The 27,293-nt window shown below is 39.2% G+C and overlaps 1 protein-coding gene across 2 annotated transcripts in view; it reads right to left on the bottom strand.

The window, feature by feature from the left end:
* Positions 1 to 996: 996 nt before the first annotated feature.
* Positions 997 to 27,293, bottom strand: part of Hpse (heparanase) — a 52,994-nt gene continuing 26,697 nt past the window's right edge. Inside the window, exons 10-13 of one of the 2 annotated variants that reach the window (XM_070013156.1) lie at positions 24,539 to 24,657; positions 22,820 to 22,966; positions 9,332 to 9,397; positions 997 to 2,785 (exon numbers count right to left, since the gene is read on the bottom strand). In XM_070013156.1, the coding sequence (XP_069869257.1) occupies positions 2,626 to 2,785; positions 9,332 to 9,397; positions 22,820 to 22,966; positions 24,539 to 24,657 (492 nt within the window). In that variant the 3' untranslated portion in view covers positions 997 to 2,625. The remainder of the gene's footprint in view (positions 2,786 to 9,331; positions 9,398 to 22,819; positions 22,967 to 24,538; positions 24,658 to 27,293) is intronic. The other variant, XM_070013157.1, reaches the window with a different exon arrangement.

Here is a 27,293-nt window from a genome sequence, read left to right as displayed (position 1 = left end):
GTTCTTTACATCACCATCTACCACTAAAAATGCTGAAAATAACTCTGAAAAGATACTTGGTAGCAGACACTACCTTCTCTGATCTCAAATATTATTAATTTTTTTTGTCTGGGCACTGGTGGCACATTTCTGTAATCCTAGCTACTCAGAAGGCTGAGATCCAGATAATCATGGTTTGAGGCTAGCCCAGACAGAAAGGTCTTTGAGATTCCATCTGCCAAATAACCAGCAAAAAGCCAGTGGAAGACCTGGATCAAGTGATAGAGCATTAGCCCTGAGCAAACAAGTAAAGCAAGTTGGAGGCCCTACATTTTGGAGGCAAATATTTCAAATAAAAATACATCAACCTAGCTTCAGTTTGAATGCTCTCTTCTATGTCATGAAAAAGATGTTTGACTGATTCCAGTGTGCCAGACAATATGCTATGCACTGAAGAAAATAAGTGACTTAAGATACTGTACCGATTTCTTGTAAACTTCCAAGTCAAGTGAGACTTATGGGCACATTGAAAACTGATCATAAATGCCATTGTAAATACAAAGTCCCATGTTGCAACTTTCCAACCCACATGTATTTGGTAAACAGAATTCATTGGGGAAAGTGATAGGGACCAGGCTGAAGAGAAAGGTGGTGCCAGGCTGTGACCATAAGAATCTTAAGCAAAGTCATGGTGAGAAAGTGGAAAATTAGACCTTGAATTATTCCAAGTGGAAAAGGGGACAGGAAAATTAAAAAATGGAGAAGACAGGACTTTGGGGCTGAATCTATATGATGAAGTAGGAAAGCGTTTGTGACTGTGGACCCCTTTTCTTCAAATACTTTGGTGTTAAGGAGGCTGAAAGGACCATAGTGGAATGTGTCAAGAAAATTGTGAAGGTATAGAAGGCAAGGCTTTTTTTTTAAATTTTCAGTGCTGAGGATTAAACTAAGAATCATAGCATAGCATGATTCTACCCCCAAGCCACAACCCCAAACTAGAAAAAACAGGCCATCAAATCCAAGAATTGTAGACTTTATTAAAAGAATAACCATGTGATACTAAGCTTATGAAAATCTATGTTTTCAAATGTGAAAATATAAACACTACTTACATATAAAATTTAAGGGCATGTAGCATCCAAACTTGCCTTTAGCTTTCAAAATGTACTAATTTTTACTTGAGAAGGTATTTATAGGAGGCATATATAATGACATCCTTAAAATGTGAGAGAAATAGTCATTGTTTTTGTCTCTGATGGAGCACAAAGCTGTAATGTCCAGTATGTGGACTCAATGAAACCTCCACTCCAAAGGTGGATTCCTGGAAGACAATGTAAGCATCTCAGAGTCATGAACCACATGACCTATCCTAGCCAATAAGACTGGAGGAGACAGGAGGAGAAGTTTGTTTCAGGAACTTCTGAAGGAATTCAAGTCTCTGAAGGGGACAGAAAAATATTTCCATCTACTTCTTATGATTGCTACCATCTCTGAATGGGTGTAAAGAATAGCCCTGGTCATCAGCCCAAGAAGGATAGCTCGTGCTAATAATGGCAGATCCCAGGACAGAAAAGAATCTGCACCTCTGCTAACAGAGCCAGCAACTGGACCCTGTCCTACATGACCCCCTTGTTATGGAGGGTTGTAAATTTCCTTATTGGCTCTGAATGAATGAAGGTTTTCTGTTATTCATAGCCCAACACTTCCCAAAGTGAAAAAGACTAAAAGAATATGGTAGAGAGAAGTAAACATTAGCAGGTGGTTGGGATGTATTGATGGTTTCTCGAATTTCCCCTCTTAAGAAACCAATTCAATATCCAGTCATTTTAAAACTTCCTTTGATGTTTACATGATCTCTTTCCTCTGCAATGTCATCACCATTTTTGACACTATCACATGTAAATTTCCGTTCTCTCAGACACTATTGCCGAAAGAAACAAGAGAGAAGCTGCCAAATCTAGACTCTATCTCCTGTTACACTGCACACAGGTGGTTCCTGTTTGACATCCAATTTTGAGGTTGTGGAAGGAAATTTTTCCCCATAGAAGTCTGTAGAGCTGGCACTTTCAGGAAATCATCAGACAATTGGCTGGTGATTTTCAAAAAATAAAAGCAAGGAAGTGCTTTTTACAATTTGTCCTTCACTTATTTGCCTTCCGACCATATTGAGAACATTACTGGATCTTTTTAATAGCCTTAAAAATGGTGCATGCAACGTGCTATGTGTAACACATGGTATTTTTTTTTTTTTGAGTCTGGTCCTGGGGCCTGAACTCTGGGCCTGGGTGCTGTCCCTCAGCTCTTCAGCTCAAGGCTAGCGCTCTACCACTTGAGCCACAGCACCACTTCCGGCTTTTTTTCTTTTTGCTTATGTGGTGCTGAGGAATCGAACCCAGGGCCTCATGCATGCAAGGCAAGCACTCTACCACTGAGCCACCTTCCCAACCCCCACATGGTATTATTAATGGTCATTATTAGCAGTGTTTATTAGAGATCAAAATACCATGCTAATGCTGCACTGTTGCAATGTTTCTGCAGCTCCTGCTAGTTGATTTGTACCAAATGTGCTTTCTTTCCTATAGCTTTATTTTGTTTCTCTCTTTACAATATGCTGGAAATACTTAATCTCTGGACTAGTGTAGGACTTCATATACAAGCAGCCACCTTGGCATTTTTTATCACAAAAAAACCATAAGAGAAAGCTGGTAAGCCTAGTGAGCTTCCTGGGCGGAGAGGTTTTTCTGTCAAAGCTGGCAGGGTTTGATCATCCACCATCTTTAGAGTTTGACCGTTGAGTTGGACAGATCTGCAAAGATGAAAAACACCCCTGGGTGAGTCAAGTACATGAACCACAATTTCTACAAAACTTGTGGAATGTTTCTTAGACCACCACCAACAACAACAAAAACCCTGAGATCATGTGTCCTGTAAAGACCAAAATATATACAATTGATATAAATATATATTGGTGGTACTTAGGTGTGAAGTCAGGACTTCTCATGTGTCTAGCAGTTGCACTACCATTTGGCCTATGACCCTAGCCCTGTTTTTTGCTTTAGTTAATTTTTCAGATAGAGCTTAGGTTTTTGTTGGGAGGCCAGTCTTGTATCACGATTCTCCTACCAATGGCCTCCCACGCCACTGGGATGACAGGCAAGTGCCATCGCATCCAGCTTTTCTTTAGCTGAGATTGAGTCTCACTAACTTTTTGCCTGAGACTTAGGTATGCAAACTGAAATCCTCCCAATTTCTGCTTCCTGGAGTGGGTGGGATTTACAGATGAGCCAATGTGGTTGGCCAAAGCCTACACTATTTACAGAAAAAAAGCATGCACAATCCACAGGAGGCAAAATGATGTATGTATAAAAAGGGAAAAAGTGGCAACTTCTGAAGTTGTAGAAATTTTACTTGATGGAAAATAACTGAAAATATTTTATAAGATAAATATATATACATATATATAATAGAAGGTAAACTTTTTAACTCAAAATATGAAAATTTCCACTTGCAACAATGTCTCTAAACTGTCTAATAACCTCTTTCCCCAAAACACGTGCTCCTGGCCTGGTATTGGTGAAGCGCTTTGGTAGACTGTATTCTGTTATGGTGAAACAAAAACAATTTTGTTTGACTAAACCACACAGAATAAAAACATGCCTTCTGTGTATTTAGTGCTGGAAGTAAAATTCAAAACTGAGTTCAAAAATAATTTTTAAAAAAGACAAGTGTTATTTCTTGCACACATTGCTATTTAAATAAAATGAATGTGCACTCAGGAACAAATCCAATTTAGACAAGAGTTTATGAAGAGCTTTATGAATTAAAGCTTTAATTCTACTGATAGTTGCTTCTTCAATCCTAAATTATAAATATGGCTATCATTTTCTCAAAGCTTCTTTGTACTATAAAAAGGTAACAGCTTTTATTGTTGAAAATTTAGATTTAATGTCAGTTACATTCATATACTAATACATATAATATATGTAAAACACTTATAACTGCTTTTCAGCCAGTAAGCACTACGGAAGAACTAAGTGGCATCGTCATATTATTCATATAACTAAATACAACTAAAGGAATCTGTTAAATATTCAAACTTTTTAATATTTGGAGGTATATTTATTCCACTTTTTTCTATATGTATATACACATTCTTACTTAATCAGATATAATTATAATATACATATTTTTTCCAACTTGACTCTTTTGCTTTAAGATATTCTACTTATTTGTTCACATGATTTTACATTGGTCCACTGCATTATTTTAACAGATACAGAGGATTCTATGCTGTGAGTATCTTAGTTTATTCATTTAATCTTCGATTGTTACATTGTTTTCACTTAGCCTTACAGTGTATTTTTCAAATTGAAAGAGTTCTCAACCCATGTTCTTATTAGAGATTTGTGAAAAGGAAAGCTGATTTTTATTGAACCTCAGTTAGATGCTCAGCTCGGGATCTGGTAACTGAAAACATCAATAACACACCCATGACTGCGCCAAACAAGCCTGCTTTACAGCAGGACTTGGCCCACAGGTGTCAGTTCTTGTTTTATTGCTCATATCACATCAAGTTTTGGGTGGGGTATAGGAGGAAATGTCATGACCATCATCAGGAAACCACAACCCAAAATAGGTCTTGAAAACATCTCTACACAATGGTAGTCACAAAGTGTTTTGCATGAAATTAGAAACTTTGTAAAGGCATGAAAGCTCCAGTAATGCTTTGGGGGAGGATATTTTGCTACCTTGATTTAAAATAAGTCTGGCTGTGAATGAACACTGCTGTGGGTAAGGTAAGTAACATAGTAAGATTATGTATCATGTGGCTGTAAGTTTACCGAGCACACATAATACAATACATGCTGGGCATTTCATGGCAAGCTGGGCAGTGATAGTGGAGTTTTCAATGAATGCAACTGCTTGTTTGTATTTTGAAGACAGTACATGAAGATAAGGAAATAGAAGACAGATTTGGCTAACTTCAGATGAAATAAAGTGTTAAGGAATTAGCAAAGAACAGAGTTTGGCAGAATTGTGAGTACCGGGCAACATTTATCTGAGGTAAATTACTGCTTTCCTATTAAAAATATTTCCTGTAAAATGCTCAGCATCTTTTGAGGCACTATACAAAAACTTATTTTTAGGAGGTAGAGCTGTGGCTCAAGAGGTAGAGTGATAACTTTGCGCAACAAAGCTCAGGGATAGCGTCCAGGCCATGAGTTCAAGTCTCAGGACCAGCACACACAGAAAAAATTTTAGGCCATGAGTTCAAGTCTCAGGACCAGCACACATAGAAAAAAATTGTACAGTGACCATTGTTAAACACTCTGAGGTTATTAATATGAGAAAAGTGTACAGACTGTGTAACAATCAGACTGATCTGGGATACTTTTTTGCAAAATACAGAAAGAAGATCAAAGCTGATATGTGCTTATTGAGGAGTACTTAGAGGAATGAAACATTTCCTATAATTTCACTGAAATTATAGAAATGAAATCTATTATCAGAATAGGTTGGAGCCTGGCCAAGAACTCAAAAAGAAGAAGAATTGGGCACAGCCAACCTGGGAAGAAGATAATCCAATGGTCCTTCAAATATATAAGAGTTAGCCTGGGGACAATGAGGTGCTCACGATCATGACAATAGGGAAGTGCCATGTGCAAACGCAGAAGGGCAGGTATAGGACTACAGGGTCAGGAACAGACAGAACTAGAAAGCTCAGCAACCTCCCTGAACCTCAATCCAGTTCCCGCTAAGGGAACACGTGGATCTGGAATTGCCAGTGTACCTATTTTAGCTAGAGGGACAAGGGGTACAGATCAGAGGTCGAGGTAGAGCATGTGCATAGGTTGCACAAGGATTTGATCACTAGCATTGGAAAATAAAAAGAAGCTAGAAATCCAGACATTTTAGTCATTGTCAACTGGTAAATGCTTGTAATTATTTTTAAACAAAAATTACCACAGAGTGCACACCAACCTCCCCTGCCAAAAAAATATATAAATAAATAAATTGAGGCAAATCCTCCAAATCAATTTGTTGCTAGGCATGAGGCATAGTTTTTTAATCTCTTCCCTAGAGAACAGATATAAGAACAGCAAATGAAGACATGGAGAGGTGCTTGGCTCCTTGCCAGAAATTTCAGTGTCCTCAAATGCCAGGAACCCACAAAGGAAGAGCCAAACCCAACTGAATGGCCTCGAACAGGTGGCTGGACACTTGTTAAGACACTTTGAACTCTACAACTGCCACTCATTTACTTCCCCAAAGCTTTTTTCCTTAGTGGTTTCAGACATGAATACACTAAATATATATTCATTTCAAAAAGCTTCATACCCTAAAGAGAGAAAAATGTTACCCAAAGATGCATTATTTATACCAGTAATTTAAAAAAATCAAATAATAGGAAATAGTTAAGTAATCTACCATATTTAATAAAACATGTAGCCTATCAAAAATATTTACAAAGAGGCAGACATGATGGCTGTGTCTATATCCTAGCTACTTGCGAGGCTGAGATTTGAGGATTGTGGTTCTAATCCAGCCAGTCAGGAAAGTCTGTGAGACTTTTATCTCCAATGAGTTACCAAAAAGCTGCAAGTATAGCTGTGGCTAAAGTACACTAGCCTAAGCAAAAGAAGTTCAGGGACAGTGTCCTGGCCCTGAGTTAATGCCCCAGGACAAGCACATACACATCACAAAAATACCTGTGAAGGTTATGTAGAAAAAGAGTAGCTAAAATGTGTACATCTTCTCCTTCCCATTAGAGGTAACATAATTATAGTTATAATTTAAAAAATTATCTGAGCTAGGTGGGGTAGTATATACCTATAAATGCCAGCTCTCAGAAGGCCAAAGCAGGATGGTGAGTTTGAGGCCAGACTGGGCTACATAGTACTCAATGTTAATAATGCTTGTGTGTGGAAGACAAAACTTGGAAGAAAGCATGTTACTGTATTCTCTCACATGTCAATGTTAATAGTCACCAAAAACATCACATGTGTACCAGTTGCAAAGATGGAGGAAAATGGTGAGAATTGTATGTTTGTGTGTGTGTGCATGTGTGCTCATGCACATGCTGGTACTAGAACTTGAACTCTGGACCTGGATGCTGTCCCTTAAGCTTTTTTGCTCCATGTTGTTGCACTAACCACTTGAGTCACATCTCCAGTTCCAGGTTTGGAGATAAAAGTCTCTTGGACTTTGTGGCTCAGGGAGACTTTGCACTGTGATCCTCAGATCTCAGCCTTCTGAGTAGCTAGGATTATAGGCAGGAGCTACCAGCTCCTGACTGAATTTTGTACTCTTCGTCTTTGATACTCCACTATGAGAACAATCATGAAAAGAACTCCTTCTAACCATAAAAGTGCGCATACTCAGTTCTGCAAGATGCCATCATTCTTTGTGCTTTTCTAAGATATACTGAATAACTGGGTTTTAAAACCCAAACACAATTAGAATCACTTCAAATAACCCACCTACAAGTACCTCCTGACTTTTTTCCTTCCTTACTCGAATCAATTTAAAAAACAACAACAACAACAACAACAAAAAATAACTACTTCAGAAGATGGTGGTGAAACAATAGGGAATCACCCAGGCTCTCTCTAATCAAACAGAGATTTAGAGTCCTACCACACATTTCTCTCCAAGAGACGGACAACAACAAATATATAAACAAATAGAGAATCACAGAAATGGGAAAAATATCATAGCTTGTATATGTGAGAATGGAAAACCGCAAGAGTCCTCCTCAATCCTTCCATCCTGTGTTGGCAGCATAGCTAAGCTGTAAGAGTAGCCCTGCAGCTGCCTAGGACTCTGGGACCAACCAGGAAGACTGAGCATTCACACATAGAAAACTCCCACAGCTCCAGGACTGGCCAGTATAGGCAGCATCACAGACCAGCAACATGAGACAGTGACATCCAGACCCAGAGATCTGCCACAGTGTGCTCAGTCAGCCCACAAAAAGACATGGCTAAGCCACGAGACCAGCCCTGTGCCTGCCCAAGACTTTGGGACCCAACCAGAGAGACTGCAGTGTTCAGTCACAGAAAGCTTCCACAGAGCCAAACTTGGACAGTGCAAACAGAGACACAGACCAGCAACGTGAGACGACGGCATCCAGATGCAGAGAACTTACATAGCACCACCCGTCAGACCACAACTAACTCTAGGGTCAGTGAGCACCTTACTGGGACCCCTCTCTCCCCCACAGGAGACCAGCACTGGTGGTGACACACCGAGCTCTGCCTGGACCACAACCTCCCACCCAAGAAGGGGCACTACACTTGAAGAGGACAACGAGGCCAGAGCCCTTCCTCATCCTCCTCATCCCCCTCATCCCATCTGTGGGCTTCCAGTGGGAGACTACCAGTACTCACACTGGGTGGGTACTAGGACCCTGTGTCCTCCACACCCCTGACTATCCACAGGGGAACCTGACCTGTTTCAAGACAACAGACAAAATCCTGTGCACCTGCAGAAGCCTGCCCCTTCTGAAGCACATGCCCATCTCGGAGGGAGGAATTCAGCCTTCCTAGTCCCTGACATAGTCCAGACCCACCTTGCTGGCCAGGGGGCAAGCATGTGCACAAGCACTTGCTGATCCAGGGGCTATGCGTGAGCTCCTTCACCCAGTGTGAGCTAGCCTGGGCCATGTATGGGCTGACACCTGTTGGATGCAAGCAGGTCAAGCCTGGGCCAGGACCCTGACAATCGTTGAACCCAAATGTGTAAATCACAACAAAAGATGACAAGATCCATGAACAATCAAGACAACAAACCAAATACAAAAGCCAACAACAGTGCAGGAAAGGACCCCAGTGAGAATAAAGAGGCGATGAAGGACAAAAGAACCATTAAAGAAATGACAGAATTAGCAAGTAAAATAAAAAGGGAGATTCAAAAACAATTTCAAGAGTACAAAGAAGAAATGACAAAGAATATCCAGGACTCCCAAAAAATATGGAGATAAAAATAGAAACACTATAACCCTCATTAAAAGATAAAATTAACACTATTAGAACTGAATTTGGAGCATAAAAGGTTCAATTTCTACATTGCAAACCACAGTGGAATACCTCGGTAACAGAATAAGTGAAGTGGAGTGAAGAATATCAAGAGTCAAGGATAAAACAGAGGAGCTAGAACTAAAAGTCAAAGGTATGAAACAAACACTCAGAACCTATCAAAGAGAAATCCAAAAATTGGCAGACTCAACAGAGAGATCAAATTTAGTTAGGATTGATGAAGGGGAAGAATCCAATATTAAAAGCATCGAAACCTATTCAGTAAGATAATAACAGAGCACTTCCCCAATATTAAGAAAGAAAATCTCACCCACCTGACAGAAGCATACAGAACCCCCAGTAGACAGGATCCAAATAGAAACATAGTAAAAACATTAGACCTGAAAAGCAAGGACTTGATTTAAAATGCAGCAAAATCAAAGAAGAGCTATAATATGGAAAAAAATCAAAATCACTGCAGATCTCTCCACACAAACTCTCAAAGGAAGGAGATCCTGGAATGGTTCAGTCCAAGCCCTGAAGATCAACAACTGCTGACCAAAACTGGTGTACCCAGTGAAGCTATCATTTATTTACATTTGATGGTGAAACTGACAAAAAGTAAAGAAACTCATGCACACTAAACAAACGTTTCAAAGGAATATATACAGTAAAGTATACAATCTGACAAAAGCAATAAAAATCAAGGACACACATTAGACAAAAATCACTAGAAGACCAATTTAGTAAGCATAGGAAGAGAAAGTAGCAAAATACAGGAAATAAAGAAAATGGCAGCCGGGTGCCAGCGGCTCACATCTGTAATCCTAGCTACTCGAGAGGCTGAGATCTGAGGATGGCGTTTCAAAGCCAGCACGGGCAGGAAAGTCCATGGAACTCTTATCTCCAATAAAAACCACTAGATAACCAGAAGTGGCGCAGTGGCTCAAGCAGTAGAGCGCTCGCCTTGAGCTGAAGTGCACAGGGACAGCGCCCAAGCCCAGAGTTCAAACCCCACGACCGACCAAAAAAATTTTTTTTAAAAAGAAAAGAAAATGGCAGGAAACATGACACATCACTCTACAATAATTCTAAACATTAACAGACTCAATTCCCCAATCAAAAGGAAAGAACAGCAGACTGGGTCATAAAACAAGATCTGTCCATTTGTTGTCTACAAGAGACCCATCTCACAGCCAAAGAAGAAAACAAACTCCAAGTAAAGGGATGGAAAATGATCTAACATATAAATTTATCCTGCAAGAAGGCAGAAGTAATCATATTAATATCTGATAAAATAAACTTTTCATTAAAATCAGTACAAAGATACAAGGAAAGTCATCACATAGTAACAAAGGAAGTGATCCACTAAGAGGAAATCACTGTGGTCAATATCTATGCACCAAATAATGAAGCACCTAAATGTGTTAAACAAATACTTTTGGACTTACAGAACAAGATAGCCCCAAACACAATCATAGTGGAAGATTTTAATACTCTTCTCTCACCAAAGGAGGACAGATCAACCAAACAAAAGATAAGCAAAGAAGCCTCTGAACTAAATGACACCATAACCCAACTGGACATAACAGACACCTACAGAGTATTCCACCCAACAACCACCCAATTCACATTCTTCTCAGCAGCCCAAGGAACATTCTCCAAATTAGATTGTATCATAGTTCACACAAAGAATGTAAGCAGATACAAGAGGATTGGCATCATTCCTTGCATCCTATCTGACCACGTGGAAACAAACTAGCTCTCAACAACAAAACATACTGTAGAAATTACTCAAATACATGGAGGCTGAATACACATTTCTGAATAAAACACAGATCACAGAAGAAACTAAGAAAAAAATTAGAAAATGTTACAATTTAATGAAAGTACATCACAAGAAAACCTCTGGGATAAAGCAAAAAGAGTGCTGAGAGAAAGTTTATAGCTCTAAGCAGACACATAAAGAAAACAGTAACAGGAAGTGGTGCTGTGGCTCAAGCGGTAGAGCACTCACCTTGAGCTGAAGAGCTGAGGGACAACACCCAAGCCCAGAGTGCAAGCCCCACAACCGACAAAAAACAAACAAACAAAAAACCAGTAACAGCTCAAGTAAATAACCACATAATGCAATTAAAACTGCCAAAAATACAAGAGCAAATCAAATCTAAAACTACTAGATGAAGAGAGATAGCAAAGATTAGGGCAGAAATCAACAAAATAGAAACTAAAAAAACTATACATAAAATCAATGAAACAAAAAAAATGGTTTTTTGAAAAATTAATAAAATTGGCAGAGCACTTGTGAGGTTAATAAAAAAAAAAACGAAGACTGGAAATTCAAATCAATAAGATCATAGATGCCACAGGAAACATTAACAAACATCCAAGAAATTCAAATGATTATAAAGGACTATTTTCAAAACCTATACTCACAAAAGAAGGAAAAACTAGCAGAAATGGATGAATATTTAGAAACATACAAACTACCTAAACTGAACCAAGAAAATACAAAACAGCTAAATGAACCACTAACACACAAGCTAGAAGAAGGAATTGGAAGTCTTCCAATAAGGAAAGGTCCGGGCCAGATGGATTCACCCCTAAATTCCAGAAGACTTTTAAAGATGAACTAATACTAATACTCCTCAAGCTTTTCCATGAAATAGAAGAGGGAGAAATTCCAAACTCATTCTGTGAAACCAATATCACATCTGTTCCAAAACCAGGTAAGAATCCAACAAAAACCTGCAGACGGGAGTTCCGGGAAGATGGCGGAGGAGAAGCTGGAATCTGAACAAGCTCTCGCATAGAAAGGAGTTTTAGAGTTCCAGTGAACAGTCCTAAGCCAGAGAATCACACCAAGTGAGTCATCACAGGACAGAGAGTTAGACAAGAGAGGGGAAGCCAAGGAAACGCAGCAGCTGCCGCTCCGGCGGCGACCACCGCCGCGGAGACATACCTGAGACACAGAGAGTCGGGGACGAAGGAGCCAGACGCAGCGGACGAGCGGATTCTACTCAACACCAACAAGAACCGACAAGGAGCGAACATCTTCATCCTGCTGTTTGCAGACCAGAGACGACCCAGGATCCAAGACTCGGCGTGAGTACAAGCCCGACATCCTCACTCCTCAGGGAGCAGAGGAGGGAAGGCCACCCCTCCCCCCCCAGCACCGGTGATCTCCATCTTGGATACCGACAAAGTTCGGAGGAGCTGCTAGCTCCAGCTCAGGCCTTGGAATAAAATGAGTCATTTAGCAGGTCACAAGAACTTAACGGCGAAGTGACCTGCCAGACTCAGCTCCATCCAGGGAAAAGTCACCCAGCTCAGGCGCCAGCCACAGGAGTGCCTTGCTTCACTGGGTAACCAGAGCCAGAGGCTGCCCCTCCCTCTAGCAGCCTCGACAATCAATTGAAAAACAGAAACCCTGAGAATGGCTCCAGGCTGGGCGCTGTGAGCTTTATCACAAAATAGCCCCAGGGAAAAGCTACTGTTTATTGAAAGGCCTCAACTCTACCCAGAACCTAGCCTCATCACCACATCCCCCTCTTTTGTGACTCTCAAAGCAGACCACCCTCCCAGAAAACTAACCTGGGAGGGGGATCTCAAAATCTTGGGTAAAGCAGAGCATTTTTCTGCCTCTTCCAACCAACCGACTTAAAAAACCAATCAAGCCACAGGACCTCAAGCTGACCAGAGACTCCAACAAGAGACTGGTTGCAGACAAAAGGGAGATACAGGATTCTTCCCACTCCTCCTCCCCCCCAAAAAAAAAAAATCAAAAGACTTTTTTTTCTTTTCTTTTTTTCTTTTTCTTTTTCTTTTTTTTTTCTTTTTTTCTTCTTCTTCTTCTTTTCTTTTTTTTGCTTGTTTTTTGTTTTTTGTTACCTTATATATGTATATATATAAATTTTTTCCCTTCTAAAACTTTTTTTAATCTTTAATTTTTGCCTCTTCTGAAAAAATAATTGTTTTCCAGTAACCTTTTTTTTTTCTCATCTTATAATTTTTATCTTAGGAATACGTGAATAAGAGTTTTCCTTTCTTTTCTTGTCTTCTTTCTCTTTTTCTTTCTTTCTTAATTATCTTTTTGTTTTTTATCTAGCTCTACTGAACTTCTGATCTTTTCTTCTCCCGTTCCCATCCTTAAAGCTTTTCACATCTCCTCTATGTCCCTCCCCTTCTCTGAACATATTCACATTCCTCTCTAAATAGACGGTCTTTTAACCTCTATAATAACATTAATTTTTACATTTCTATTCTTTTTCTGGTCTCTCTTTATTCCCCTTTCCGTCTCTTCTTTTTCTCTCTCTCTCTACTTGCATCCTACCCAACTCATTTCCTGCACTGTGATTAGGACATAGTTAACTCTCCCTGTGCCTCCCCACACCAATCTATTCCTATTTTTTACCCACATCTCTCCCTAATCCTAATAATTTCTGGTTTTCCAAATTCTTTTCTGCGGTTCGAAGTCCTTTAACATATAGTCCTTTGATGTTGAATAGATGTATCTGTTGAACTAGATTGTATCTGTAGACTATTGACTGTACAAATGCAAACTTTGGTTGATGGTTGCCTTAAGATAGTGTTCTAGCACAAAACTGGTGCAATCTTTATCTCAAATGGGCCGAGTAAGCCGGAAAAACACAAGAAAAATGGCAAATTCGGGTATCTCAATTCCCAACCTTGATAATCAGGGATTAGAACAGATAAAGAATAATCCAGAGGAGAGTTCCCAAATACCTCTACAAACACTAATAGCAAACATGATAAATGAGAAGTTTGACAATGTACAAAGGACTCTGTATGAGCGTGATAGGGAGAGAGAGGAGGCATCCCAGAAGTTTATACAGGAATATCATAAGCGTGAGGAAGCTTCTCAAAAACTGATACAGGATTTGCGTGAACAACTTGAGAATACTCAAAGAGAAAGGAAGGAATGGCGTGAGCAGGCAGAGAACACTCAAAGAGAACTGCAGGAATCCCACAGAAGGGAGGAAACTAATCAAAGAGTAATTCACGAATTAAGAGACCAGGTAGAGAATACACAAAGATCACTAAAGACATTCATGGAATCCATTAACAAAGAGCTGAAGGAAGTCAGGGAGACCACAAAGGGAATGCTGAATGGAACCCAACAGAAGGAATGGGAGTCCAAAGAAACCATAACCAATCAACTAAGTGATTTGAGAACAAACACTGAACACCAAATTAAGGAAGTAAAGAAAATCATACAAGACCTAAAACAGAGCTTCAACAAAGAACTTGAAGCCATCAAAGCTGACCAATTAGAAGGAAAAGAGATAAAAAACAAAGTAGAGAGTCTTGACAGCAGGTTAGACCATGCAGAAGATCGAATCTCAGGGATTGAAGACAGCCTAGATATTATAGAGAAAGAACATACAACCATCCAAGACAAGTCCAAGAAATATGATAGGTCTATCCAACACCTGGAAGACACCATCAGAAGGCCCAATCTAAGGATAATGGGTGTAGAGGAGCACCTAGAAACAGAAGTTAATGGTCTAGGAAATTTGTTTAACAGGATCCTAGCAGAGAACTTCCCAAACATACAAAAAGATAGGCCTATTCAGATACAAGAAGCTTTTAGAACCCCAAATAGACCAGACCAGAATAGGACATCCCACCGTCACATTATAATCCACACAGGATCAACCCAGACCAAGGAAAAGATCCTTAAAGCTGTCAAGGAGAAAAGGTTAATCACCTATAAAGGGAAACCAATTAGAATTACCTCAGATTTCTCAGCAGAGACAATCAAAGCAAGAAGAGCCTGGAATGACGTATGCCATGCCCTAAAAACAAACAACTATCAACCAAGAATACTGTACCCAGCTAAACTCTCCTTCATAACTGAAGGCCAAATAAAAACCTTCCATAGCAAAGAAAAATTGAAACAATACATCTCCACCAAACCAGCCCTGCAAAAGATTCTTAAAGATGTCCTACACATAGAAAACCAACAAGAACGCAACAAAGGCCAAGAAACTGCACCCAAACTGAGAATCCAAGAACCTTAGGAAGAACCCAGTTTTCACAGCCCCCAAGAAGGTGGATAACATGGCAGGAACCCCCAAATACCTCTCAGTCCTATCTCTTAACGTTAACGGACTGAACTCTCCAATTAAGCGACATAGACTATCTAGTTGGATTAAAAAACAAGACCCCTCTATCTGCTGCCTGCAGGAGTCACATCTTGCCCATAAAAACAAACATATTTTCAAAGTTAAAGGCTGGAACAAAATCTACCAAGCAAACGGCCCTCATAAACAGGCGGGAGTTGCTATCCTAATATCAGATAAAATAGACTTCAAACTAAAATTCGTGAGAAGAGATAAAGAAGGTCGCTACATACTAATTAAAGGATCTCTCCTTCAGGAGGATATTACAATTCTAAATATCTATTCGCCAAACAATGGAGCACCCAAATTTATCAAAGAAACACTACTTTCCCTCAAATCCCATATAGATCCAAAGACATTAATTGTTGGGGATTTTAACACACCACTCTCCCCACTAGATAGATCAACTCAGCAAAAACTCAACAGAGAAACCGCAGATCTAAACAGCTGCATAGATCAACTAGACTTAACAGACATTTACCGAACATTTCACCCAGCAGCATCAGAATACACGTTCTTCTCAGCAGCACATGGAACGTTTTCTAAAATAGACCACATTTTAGGCCACAAAGCAAACTTGTCTAAATTCAGAAACATTGAAGTTATACCTTGCATTCTCTCTGACCACAAGGGAATAAAATTAGAACTCAACACCAAAAGCCACCAAAGAAAGTCCGGTATCACATGGAGGCTGAACAACACACTGCTGAATCATGAGTGGGTCATGGAAGAGATTAGAAAGGAAATTCAAATGTTCATGATATTCAACAAAAATGAACACACAAATTACCAGCTCCTCTGGGACACAGCAAAGGCAGTCCTCAGAGGCAAGTTTATAGCTCTGAGCTCCTACATCAACAAATTGGAGAGATCGGAAACTAACAATTTAATGACACATCTAAACCTCCTTGAAAAAGAGCAGCAAGATAAACCCCAATCCAGTAGACGGAAAGAAATAATCAAAATTAAATCAGAATTAAATGAATTAGAATCCAAAAAAACTATAGAAAGAATCAACAAAACAAAGAGTTGGTTCTTCGAAAAACTTAACAAAATTGACAGACCCTTAGCAAACCTTATCAGAAAAAGGAGAGAACACACCCAAATTAATAAACTCAGAGATGAGAATGGAAACATCACCACGGAAACAACCAAGATTCAGAACATTATTAGGGGATACTTCTCAAAACTTTATGCTAATAAGTTTGAGAACTTGACAGAAATGGACCTTTTCCTAGCAAATATTGACATGCCAAAACTAAACCAAGATGAGTTAAACCAGCTTAACAGGCCCATATCAAGCATTGAAATAGAAACAGCAATAAGAGACCTCCCAGCTAAGAAAAGTCCAGGACCAGATGGTTTTACAGCGGAATTTTACAAGGCCTTCAAAGCAGAGCTCACACCAATACTCCTCCAACTCTTCAATGAAATTGAAAGAGAAAGCTCACTACCGAACACATTCTATGAAGCCATCATAACCCTCATCCCAAAACCAGGCAGGGACTCATCAAAGAAAGAGAACTATAGACCCATTTCTTTGATGAACATTGATGCAAAACTTCTCAACAAAATTTTGGCCAATCGACTTCAACAATTCATCCAAAAAATCATACACCATGATCAAACAGGATTCATTTCAGGGATGCAAAGCTGGTTCAATATACGCAAATCAATTAATATTATTCATCACATCAACAGGAGCAAGAATAAGAACCACATGGTTATCTCAATAGATGCAGAAAAAGCATTTGACAAGATCCAACACCCCTTTATGATGAAGGTTCTGGAAAAATTAGGAATCCATGGAACATTCCTCAATACAATAAAGGCTGTATATGACAAACCTACAGCCAGCATTATACTCAATGGTGAAAAACTAAAGCCATTTCCTCTTAACTCAGGAACAAGACAAGGATGCCCACTCTCTCCACTTCTCTTCAATCTAGTATTAGAATGCCTAGCTACAGCAATAAGACAAGATGCAGACATAAAGGGAATCCAAATAGGGAAAGAAGAAATAAAACTCTCCCTCTTTGCAGATGACATGATCTTGTATTTAAAGAATCCCATAGACTCCACTCCCAAATTACTCAAGCTGATTCAAAACTTTGGCAAAGTAGCAGGTTATAAAATTAACCCCCAAAAATCAATGGCTTTTCTATATGCCAACAATGAGAAAAGTGTGGCTGAAATTAGGAAAGCAACTCCATTTGTAATAGCCCCACAAAAAATAAAATACCTAGGAATTAACTTAACCAAAGAAGTGAAGGACCTCTATGATGAAAACTTTAAAATCTTGAAAAAGGAAATCAACACAGAACTTAAAAAATGGCAAAACCTCCCATGCTCCTGGATTGGCAAGATTAACATCGTGAAAATGGCAATACTTCCCAAGGCTATCTACAAATTCAACGCGATACCTATCAAAATTCCACCCTCATTCTTCAAGGAAATAGAGGAGGCAATCCAAAAATTCATATGGAACAATAAAAGACCCCGAATAGCAAAAACGCTCCTCAACGGAAAGAACACTGCTGGAGGAATATCAATACCAAATTTCAAACTCTACTATAAAGCCATAGTAATCAAAACAGCTTGGTATTGGCATAAGAACAGACCTCAGGACCAATGGAATAGAATTGAAAACCCAGAAATGAACCTACAGACCTATAGCCATCTAATCTTGGATAAGGAAGCTAAAACAATAGAATGGAAGAAAGACAGCCTCTTCAGTAAATGGTGCTGGCAAAATTGGTTAACTACATGTAGAAAACTAAAGCTAGATCCTTATATATCACCCTGTACCAGAATCAACTCCAAATGGATCAAAGACCTTGAACTCAAAGCAGACACTCTGAAAACATTACAGGATGGAATAGGAGAAACCCTAGGTCTCCTTGGCTCAGGTCGAAATTTTCTGAATAGAGACCCGGAAACACAACAAATCAAAGAAAGGTTGGACAAATGGGATTGCATAAGATTGCAGAGCTTCTGCAGGGCAAATGACATAGCTGGCAAGATCAATAGAAAGCCCACCGATTGGGAGAAGATCTTTACTAGCCATACAACAGACAAGGGTCTCATATCTAAAATATACTTGGAACTCAAAAAATTAAACTACCCAACAACAAATCCTCAAAGAATCAACTGCCCAATAAATAAGTGGGCGAAAGACTTAAAGAGAAGCTTCTCTGAAGAAGAAACAAGGATGGCCAATAGACACATGAAGAAATGTTCAACATCCCTAGCCATAAAAGAAATGCAAATCAAAACAACATTGAGATATCACCTCACTCCAGTTAGAACAGCAAAAATCAAGAACTCTAATAACAACAGATGCTGGAAGGGATGTGGACAGAAAGGAACCTTACTTCATTGTTGGTGGGAATGTAAACTTGTTCAACCACTTTGGAAAGCAGTATGGAGGTTCCTCAGAAGACTTCACATAGATCTCCCCTATGATCCAGCAATCCCACTTTTGGGCATTTACCCAAATGTTTACAAACAAGACCACACTAAAGCTACCAGCACAACTATGTTTATTGCAGCATTATTTACCATAGCTAAGATATGGAACCAACCCAGATGCCCCTCAGTAGATGAATGGATCAAGAAAATGTGGTATATATACACAATGGAATTCTATGCCTCCATCAGAAAGAATGACATTTCCCCATTTGTTAGGAAATGGAAAGGTTTGGAAAAAATTATATTAAGTGAAGTAAGCCAGGCCCAAAGAAGCATAGGTCCCATGGTTTCCCTTATTTGCAATATCTAGTATAGGTATGAGTCAAGCGGAAAAGCTCAGATAATGTGATGTTAGGAAAATGAACCCTTAAATATGTATTTTAATGTTTTCGTTTCTTTCATGCATGTGTTTCTAACGCATTTATAAGATTATTTCTTTGTTGCTTTGTATGTCCCTCCCCCACAGTGTAACCCCCGCTTTCACTATATTTGATGTCAGTATAACATGTGGAGGAGATGGGGACAAACAAGTCGTTTAAGGATTCAGGTGGACCTGTTGCAACAATGAGAAGTACAAAATGTCATGTCAAAACCAGCTTTACAATGTCGGTGTGGGGGGGGAGGGGGGTATCATTGGGTGGGGGGAGGGGGGTAAAATTGGGTGGGGGGAGGGGGGAGGCGGGGAAGGGAAGTGAAGGGTAAACAAAGGAGGAGGCTGCAATGCTTGGTAAGAAATGTATGCATTATCCTGCCCATGTAATTGTAGCCCCCCTGTACAGTATGTTCTCAAATAAAATAAAATACAATTAAAAAAAAAAAAACAAAAAAAAAACCTGCAGACCAATTTCTCTGATGAACATAGATGCAAGGCTCTTCAGTAAAATATTAGCTGACAGAATCCAAAAACAAATAAAAAATCATACATTATGAACAAGTAGGCTTCATTCCCTCAGATGCAAGGCTGGTTTAACATATGCATTTGCATTCACCACATCAACAAAGCCAAGAACAAGAACCATATGATCATCTCAAAGGCAGAAAAAGCCTTTGACAAAATGCAATATCCATATTAAGTTTTGGAGAACTAGAAATAGAGGGAACATTACTAAAAACAATAAAGTTTATATGTGACAGAGTTTATATGTGACAGACCAACAGTCCAATACTAAATGGGGAAAAACTAAAACTAATTCCCCTAATATCAGGAAAAAGGGAAGGATGTCCACTCTCTCCACTCCTTTTCAATACAGTTCTGGAATTATTAGCCAGAGTAATAAGGCAAGAAAAGGACACAAAAGGGATTCACATAGGGAAAGAAGAAATTAAACTATCCCTATTTGCAAATGACATGATCTTATACATCAAAGATAAAAAAAATCCACCCCCAAACTCCGAGAGTTGATCAACTACTTCAGCAAAGTAGCAGGAAATAAAATTAACCCATAAAAAGCAGTATCCTTTCTGTATGCCAGCCATGCACAAGCAAAAAAGGGAAATCAAACAAATACAAAAACAAAACAAAAACTATGAATTAACCTAACCAAAGATGTAAAAGATCTTTGTAGTGAAACTATTAAAATCTAAGGAAATAAATCAAAGAGGACACCAGGAAATGGAAATATCTTCCATGTTCATGGATAGGTAGAATCAATATTTTGAAAATAGTCATAGTGCAAAAACAATATACAAATTCAATGCAATCCCCATCAAAATCCCAATGACGTTCTTTACTGAGATTGAGAAAACAATCCACAAATTCATATGAAATAACAAAAGACCTAGAATAGCCAAAGCAATTCTAGGCAAAAGAGGCAATGCGGATGGTATCACAATGCCAGATTTCAAACTCTACTACAGAGCCATAATAACAAAAACAGTTTGGTATTGACTCAAAAATAGACCCAAAGACCAATGGAACAGATTAGAAGACTCAGAAATAAAAACACATACTTAAAATCATCTGATATTTGACAAAGGAGCCAAAGACATAATTGTAAAAAAAAGTCTTCTTCAATTAATGGAATTGGGAAAACTGCACAGCTATATGCAGAAAACTAAAAGTGGATCCCTGCCTATCACCATGCACTAACATGAATTCAAAGTAGATCAAAACCCTCAATGTCAGACCTGAAACTCTGAAACTACTGCAAGATAGAGTAGGAGAAACATTAGAACTTATAGGTATAGAAGGGAACTTCCTAAATAGAGTCACAGGGGCACAGCAGATAGGAGAGAAACTCAACAAGTGGGACTACATTAAAATAAAAAGTTTCTGCACAGCTGAGGACATAGCTTCCAAACTAGGAAGACAACCAACCAATTGGGGAAAGGTCTTTACCAACAATACATCAGACAAAGGCCACTTACCACTATATACAAGGAGCTCAAGAAACTAAACCCTTCCAAACTTAATACACCAATTGCTAAATGGGCAAGGGAGCTAAGAAGAGACTTCTCAGAAGTAAGAATGACAAAGAGTCACATAAAGAAATGCTCATCATCCCTGGCCATAAAGGAAATGCAAATCAAAACAACCCTGAGATACCATCTTACCCCACTTAGACTGACTATTCTGAATTAGGACAACAAATGTGGGCAGGGATGTAGGGAAACAGGAACCCTACTGCACTGCTGGTAAGAATGTAAACCACTCTGGAGGTTCCTCAAAACTAAACATAGACCCTCCCTACGACTCAGTCATACCAGTCCTTGGCATCTACCCTGAGCATCATGAGCCAGGATATAATAAGGACAGCTGCATGTCCATGTTAATTGACACACTATTCATAATAGGTAAGATATGGAAACAACCCAGGTGCCCCACAATAAATGAATGGATCAAAAAGATGTGGTACCTATATACAATGGAATTTTATACATCCACTAGAAAGAATAAAATAATGTCATTTGCAGGGAAATGGATAGAACTAGAACTAATCACATTAAGTGATTCGATCAGAGACAAATGGTGCATGTTCTCTCTGATATGTGGAAGTTAGATCTAAAATGCACTGGGATATAATAAATGACACAGGATTCTAGATTCTCACATACAAGTCTTAGGAGAGAATCACAAAGATGCAATACCCAAGTGCCTCTCCATATGTATATAAAATAGTATGCATTCTGAAATGAACTCCAAAGATGGAAACAAAGGACTTTTTTCTTCATTTGTTTTTTTCTTTTTCTGATGACTGTATTCTTTACCTGATATACAGTGATATTCACGTGCATATCTGTAGGAGAGTGGGGGGAGGGCACAGAATCCGAGGACAAAGGCTGAAGACGTGCAGCAGAGGAGCACACTGGACATTGATGAAAGTGAACTATGCAACTCGTGGGTGGAGATGAGGAGGGAATGGGAGAGAATGAAGGACAACTGACACTCTATGAAAGAAATGTACTTACTACCTGATAAATGTAAATGTTACTCCATTGCATATCACCACTACTAATGTAACAGTAAAAAAAATAAAAAATAAAAAAAACAAAATGACTCAAGACAGGCACCAGTGGCTCACGCCTATAATCCTAGCTACTCAGGAGGCTATCTGAGGATCACAGTTCAAAGCCAGCCTGGGAAGGAAAATCCATGAGACTCTGATCTCCAAATAACCACCAGAAAACCAGAAGTGGTGTTGTGGCTTAAGTGGTAGAAGAGCTCAGGAACAATACCCAAGCTCCACGCCCAACAACAACAACAAAAAAAATGTGACTTCAGTTACTGTAAGAGCCTCACACCTAGCTTACCTCCAATGGTATTGTATTACTATGCCCTTATTAGCAATTATGTATGATGATGCTTTGATTTGGTGACTGTATTACTAAGAACTATTGTCTTTTCCAAGAAAAATCATCTAAATGTAAGTGGACTCTGTTCTATAAGTTATTTTAAAAGGTAGGTTATCTTTTAAGATAATGGACAGACTGTGCTTTGGACTCTCAGCTTGTTATATTTGAATTAATAAGTATGTATAAATATATTTCCTGGGTGTTAAATTGATTAGAACTTGAAATAGTTGCTTTTTTGTTTGTGGGTTGTTGTTTCTTTGCCTCCCTTTTTGAAAAAGTCTCTATCATAAAAACCACCAATAAATCTATAGGACATTTAAAATGCACATCCGTGTGCACATGCACACACTCACACACTCACACACACACACACACACACACACACACACACACGTGCTAATGCAAAAGACTCACTTGGAAAGCAATCCGTCAGGTCCTGAAGGTTTGAAAAGGTACTTATCCACTTGTTTGTTAAATAACTGATCTGGTAGCTGCAAGCGCTTGGTGACATTGTAGAGATTTAGGGCATAGAGAGTTAAATCTCCTTCTCGATACCTTGGGCTACAAGAAAAAAGACTAATTAAATCAAACTGTTTCTGCAGTTCTGAACTGTTCTGAAGTGCTTGAAGGTGAGTGCAGTCATAGATATTAAGTGTTGATATCAATAATAATAATAATAATAGATCCTTTAAATAATAGATCTCTTTAAATATTCAGCACTCCTATTTTGAAAACAATAGAAAGCTGCTCCGCACACCATCACTCTCAGAGCCAGAGCTCTGAGCTCTTTGCTGTTTTTCCAGGCAGAGTTCCTAGAAGCCAGCTAGACCATCTAGTTTTAAGTTTAAGAAGTCTTAATGGTAAAAAGTAAAATTTGTGGACTGAGGGAAATTCAAGCTATAAACCATGAAGCAGGAGCTATTGTTAGTCTCATAAAAAGACTGAAACAACAACAAAAATATATATTGACACATTTCAGAATTCATCCATTCAAAACATTCTCCTACCCTTGGGGGGGGTCCCTATTAAGAATTTTCAGGGGCTGGGAAGGTGGCTCAGTGGTAGAGCACTTACCTGCCTTGCATGCCTGAGGCCCTGGGTTTGATTCTTCAGCACCAATTAAGCAAAAAGAAAAAAGCTGGAAGTGGTGCTGTGGCTCAAGTGGTAGAGCACTAGCCTTGAGCTGAAGGACTGAGGGACAGCGCCCAGGCCCAGAGTACAGACCCCACGACTGGACCCCCCGTCCAAAAAAAAAAGAATTTTCAGGCCCCAGAAGTAGAGAATGCTAGGTGGCTTTTTAGGTAGGAATAGTATTTTAGTGTCACCCTATCAGGAATGACAAATTCAAACTAAGAAGGAGAGAAACTCCATGAAGTATAAGAAGTTGTTCTGGTATCTAAAGCCAAAGGGCAGAGCTGCAAAATGCTGGTCTCTCCATTCTAAAAACTAGAATGCTCTGATTTTTTTCTTTTCCCTTAATAAATTTATCACATATGATACAAGGAGATAAAAATAGTCTTATAAGGGCTGAGAAGGCGGCTCAGTGGTAGAGCACTTGCCTTGCATGCAAGAGGCCCTGGTTTCCATTCCTCAGCACCACATAAGCAGAAAAAGCTGGAAGTGGTGCTATGACTCAAATGGTGGAGCGCTAGCCTTGAGCTGAAGAGCTGAGGGACAGCGCCCAGACCTAGCGTTCAGGCCCCATGACCGACCCCCCCCCAAAAAAAGTCTCATATCTTATCACTGTTTAGTCATAGTAACTCATTCATTTTTACATTTACTCACAGTCCTTTGATGAATTAACTATTCAAATATAGCTGTTTCTGTCATGTGGTAACCCATCTTATTTACTAAAACTCAGGATTTATTCCTATCCTTGATTATGACAACTACGACACTATATAAACATGTTGTTGGACTGCAAATGCCATTATTTAAGCAGTGTTTTTTGAAGTTAGATTCTGATATCATATTATAATAATACGAAATGAATACAAAAAGGAAAATGAACAATGCCTCTGCTGAGGCCCAGTGAATAGACAGACAGCAGCAGGGTGTCATGCCATTCAGATAGGTCGCCATGCGCTTCCAGATCAAAGCTGGCTGGCTGGCCAGGGTGCCCCTGGTACTCACTGGTTGGTATTTGTGCAGTGAAGGTACACTCGTAGTTTGCTCTTGTCTTTGCCTTTCACACTTGCCATGAATACCTTGGTGCCCACCAGTTGCTTGAACAGAAGAGACAGCCAATAATCCTATTGTGGTAGTTGAGAAGGGGAGGGAAAAACAGGTCTTTACTTATTCCTTATTATTTTATAAACACACCTGGTAAATAATGGCCATACAAATAGTGTGACTGTTACTTGTAGGGGAATTAAATTGCTTTATGCATGTGATCTTCATGAACCTGAGGGAAGTATCTTGTTTGCTGCTTTTTATGCCCAGAGGACCCTTTTTCTGTGATTCAGAGGGCACTAGCCACTAGAAGGTAGATTTTAAGATCCAGCCACTGCTCAGAGGGTTTAAATATGCTCAGTGTTCTTTAATCCAAGGATTCAAAGCAAAACTTAAAGCAGAACTTTTAAGACACATGCACTTACCCACACACACAAAGACAACTTTTTGAAATTAAATTTCTACCTAAGAAACAACTTCCTTATAGTTTTCTCAAAAGTAATGAATGAGGTGACCCTCATCACTAGCTATCAAGATTAAAAAAAGAAGACTGAGGGGTAGAGCTTAAGGATAGCAGGAACAGAATAATGGAGAGAGGAAGGGTGGACAAATATAGTCATAATAAATGTACATATATGAAAATGGAGCCAGGTAACTTGAGAAGGCTGGGTAGAACTGGCATAGAGGGAGAGAAGAAGAATGGAAGAGGTGGCAAGATGAAGTTGACATTTTGAACTGAAAACAAGAGATCAAAAACTGAGACAAAAATACAGTTTTGATAGAACATAGTATATATCATCTGTGAAAAATTATTGACAACCCTCCCCCCAGATTTCTAACTACTAGTCACAAGAAACACAGTGGATAGGGGATCCTGACAAATGAGACAATAGGAATAAATCTAGCAAATTCTAGACTATGGGAAACAACATAGAAAAATACCTGTTTTTATAAATGAATAAAGGGAGATGAATACTTAGGAGACAGATCAAACTCTAATTTGAATTCTAATTTGAATGATCAACTATAATGATATTTCAGACAATAAGAAAATGAAAAACATTGACTATATTCAAGTGATTCCTTTAAGAGTTATTGTTTGAACAGATATCTTCAAGTACTCTTTAGACTATAAGCTCATACTTCTTAGGGCTCCATCTATACCTTAAATTTTTAGACTTATGTATCTTTCAGGTGGCATTTTGAGTAAAAGGCTTATTACCAAAGGTAGGAAATAGGGAAGACGTAAGATTTGCTTCAAAAATACTTTTAATATTATTGACAAAATAGCCCATTCTTACGGTGATTAAATAAAAACATAGATGAGGGCTGGGAAGGTGGCTTAGTGGTAGAGCACTTGCCTCGCATGCATGAGGCCCTGGGTTTGATTCCTCAGCACCACATAAGCAGAAAAAGCTGGAAGTGGTACTGTGTCTCAAGTAGCCTTGAGCTGAAGAGCTGAGGGACAGTGCTCAGGCCAGAGTTCAGGCCCCACGACCGACAAACAAACAAAACAAAACAAAAACACCACCAACAACAACAAAGAAAAAACTTAGATGGTACTGGCTTGTTGTAAAGTTAAATAAACAATCATTTCCTAACTAGTGTTGTGGTATATGCCTACTCCATAACTCAAGGAGGAGGTATGAGACCTGAGAGTTCAAAGCCAGCCTGACTGCTGGTTGTAGATCAAGCTGGATTACATAGTGAGATTTTGTTACAAAAATAATAATAAAACAGAAAATTCCAGACCAGCCTGGGCTACATAGTGAGATCTTATTGCGAAAAATAAAAATAAAAATAAAAATAAAAAAACAGGGGCTGGGAAGGTGGCTCAGTGGTAGAGCACTTGCCTTGCATGCATAAGGCCCTGGGTTCGATTCTTAAGCACCACATAAGCAAAAAGAAAAAAGCCAGAAGTGGCGCTGTGGCTCAAGTGGTAGAGTGCTAGCCTTGAGCTGAAGAGCTGAGGGACAGCGCCCAGGCTCAGAGTTCAGGCCCCATCACTGGACCCCCCAAAAAAACAAACAACAACAAAAAAACAAAAAACAAAAAACATTACAGTTTCATGACATAAAATGTTTGAAGCTTTAGATAAAACAGCAGCAACTTTAGCTTTTGTATTTTAGACAAGGTCTTGCTATGTACCCCAGACTGGCCTCAAAACTTGCTACTTTGTCTAAATGAGCCATAAACTCTACCCTCCTGATTCATTCCCCAAGGGCTGTAATTATAGGCATGCACCACTGCACCCAAATGCAATTTTAATTCAGATTTTCTTTGTAGAACATTTTTTGTTTGTTATCTTGTAAAATGAGTCACAAAATTTCAAATTATCCCTTTTTAAAAATTTTACACCATGCTCCAAATGGACTATATATCATGTGTGTGTGTGTGTGTGTGTGTGTGTGTCTGTGTCTGTGTGTGTGTGTGTGTGTGTGTGTGTGTGTGTGTGTGTGTGTGTGTGTGTGTGTGTGTGTGTGTGTGTGTGTGTGTGTGTGTGTGTGTGTGTGTGTGTGTGTGTGTGTGTGTGTGTGTGTGTGTGTGTGTGTGTGTTGGTCCCGGGGTAGCCTGGGTGCTGTTCCTGAGATTGTCTTGCTCAAGACTAGTTACTAGAACCACATTTTCACTTCTAGCTTTCTGGTGGTTTATTTGAGATAAGAGTTTCACAGAGTTTCCTGCCCAGGCTGGCTTTGAACTGTGATCCTCAGATCTC

This window comes from Dipodomys merriami, unplaced genomic scaffold (assembly GCF_024711535.1).
Source record: "Dipodomys merriami isolate MVZ:Mamm:240054 unplaced genomic scaffold, mDipMer1.0.p SCAF_9, whole genome shotgun sequence".
Classification (NCBI taxonomy): domain Eukaryota; kingdom Metazoa; phylum Chordata; class Mammalia; order Rodentia; family Heteromyidae; genus Dipodomys; species Dipodomys merriami.
The sequence above is the reverse complement of the archived record's forward strand: the minus strand, read 5'-3'. Positions and strand labels throughout refer to the sequence as shown.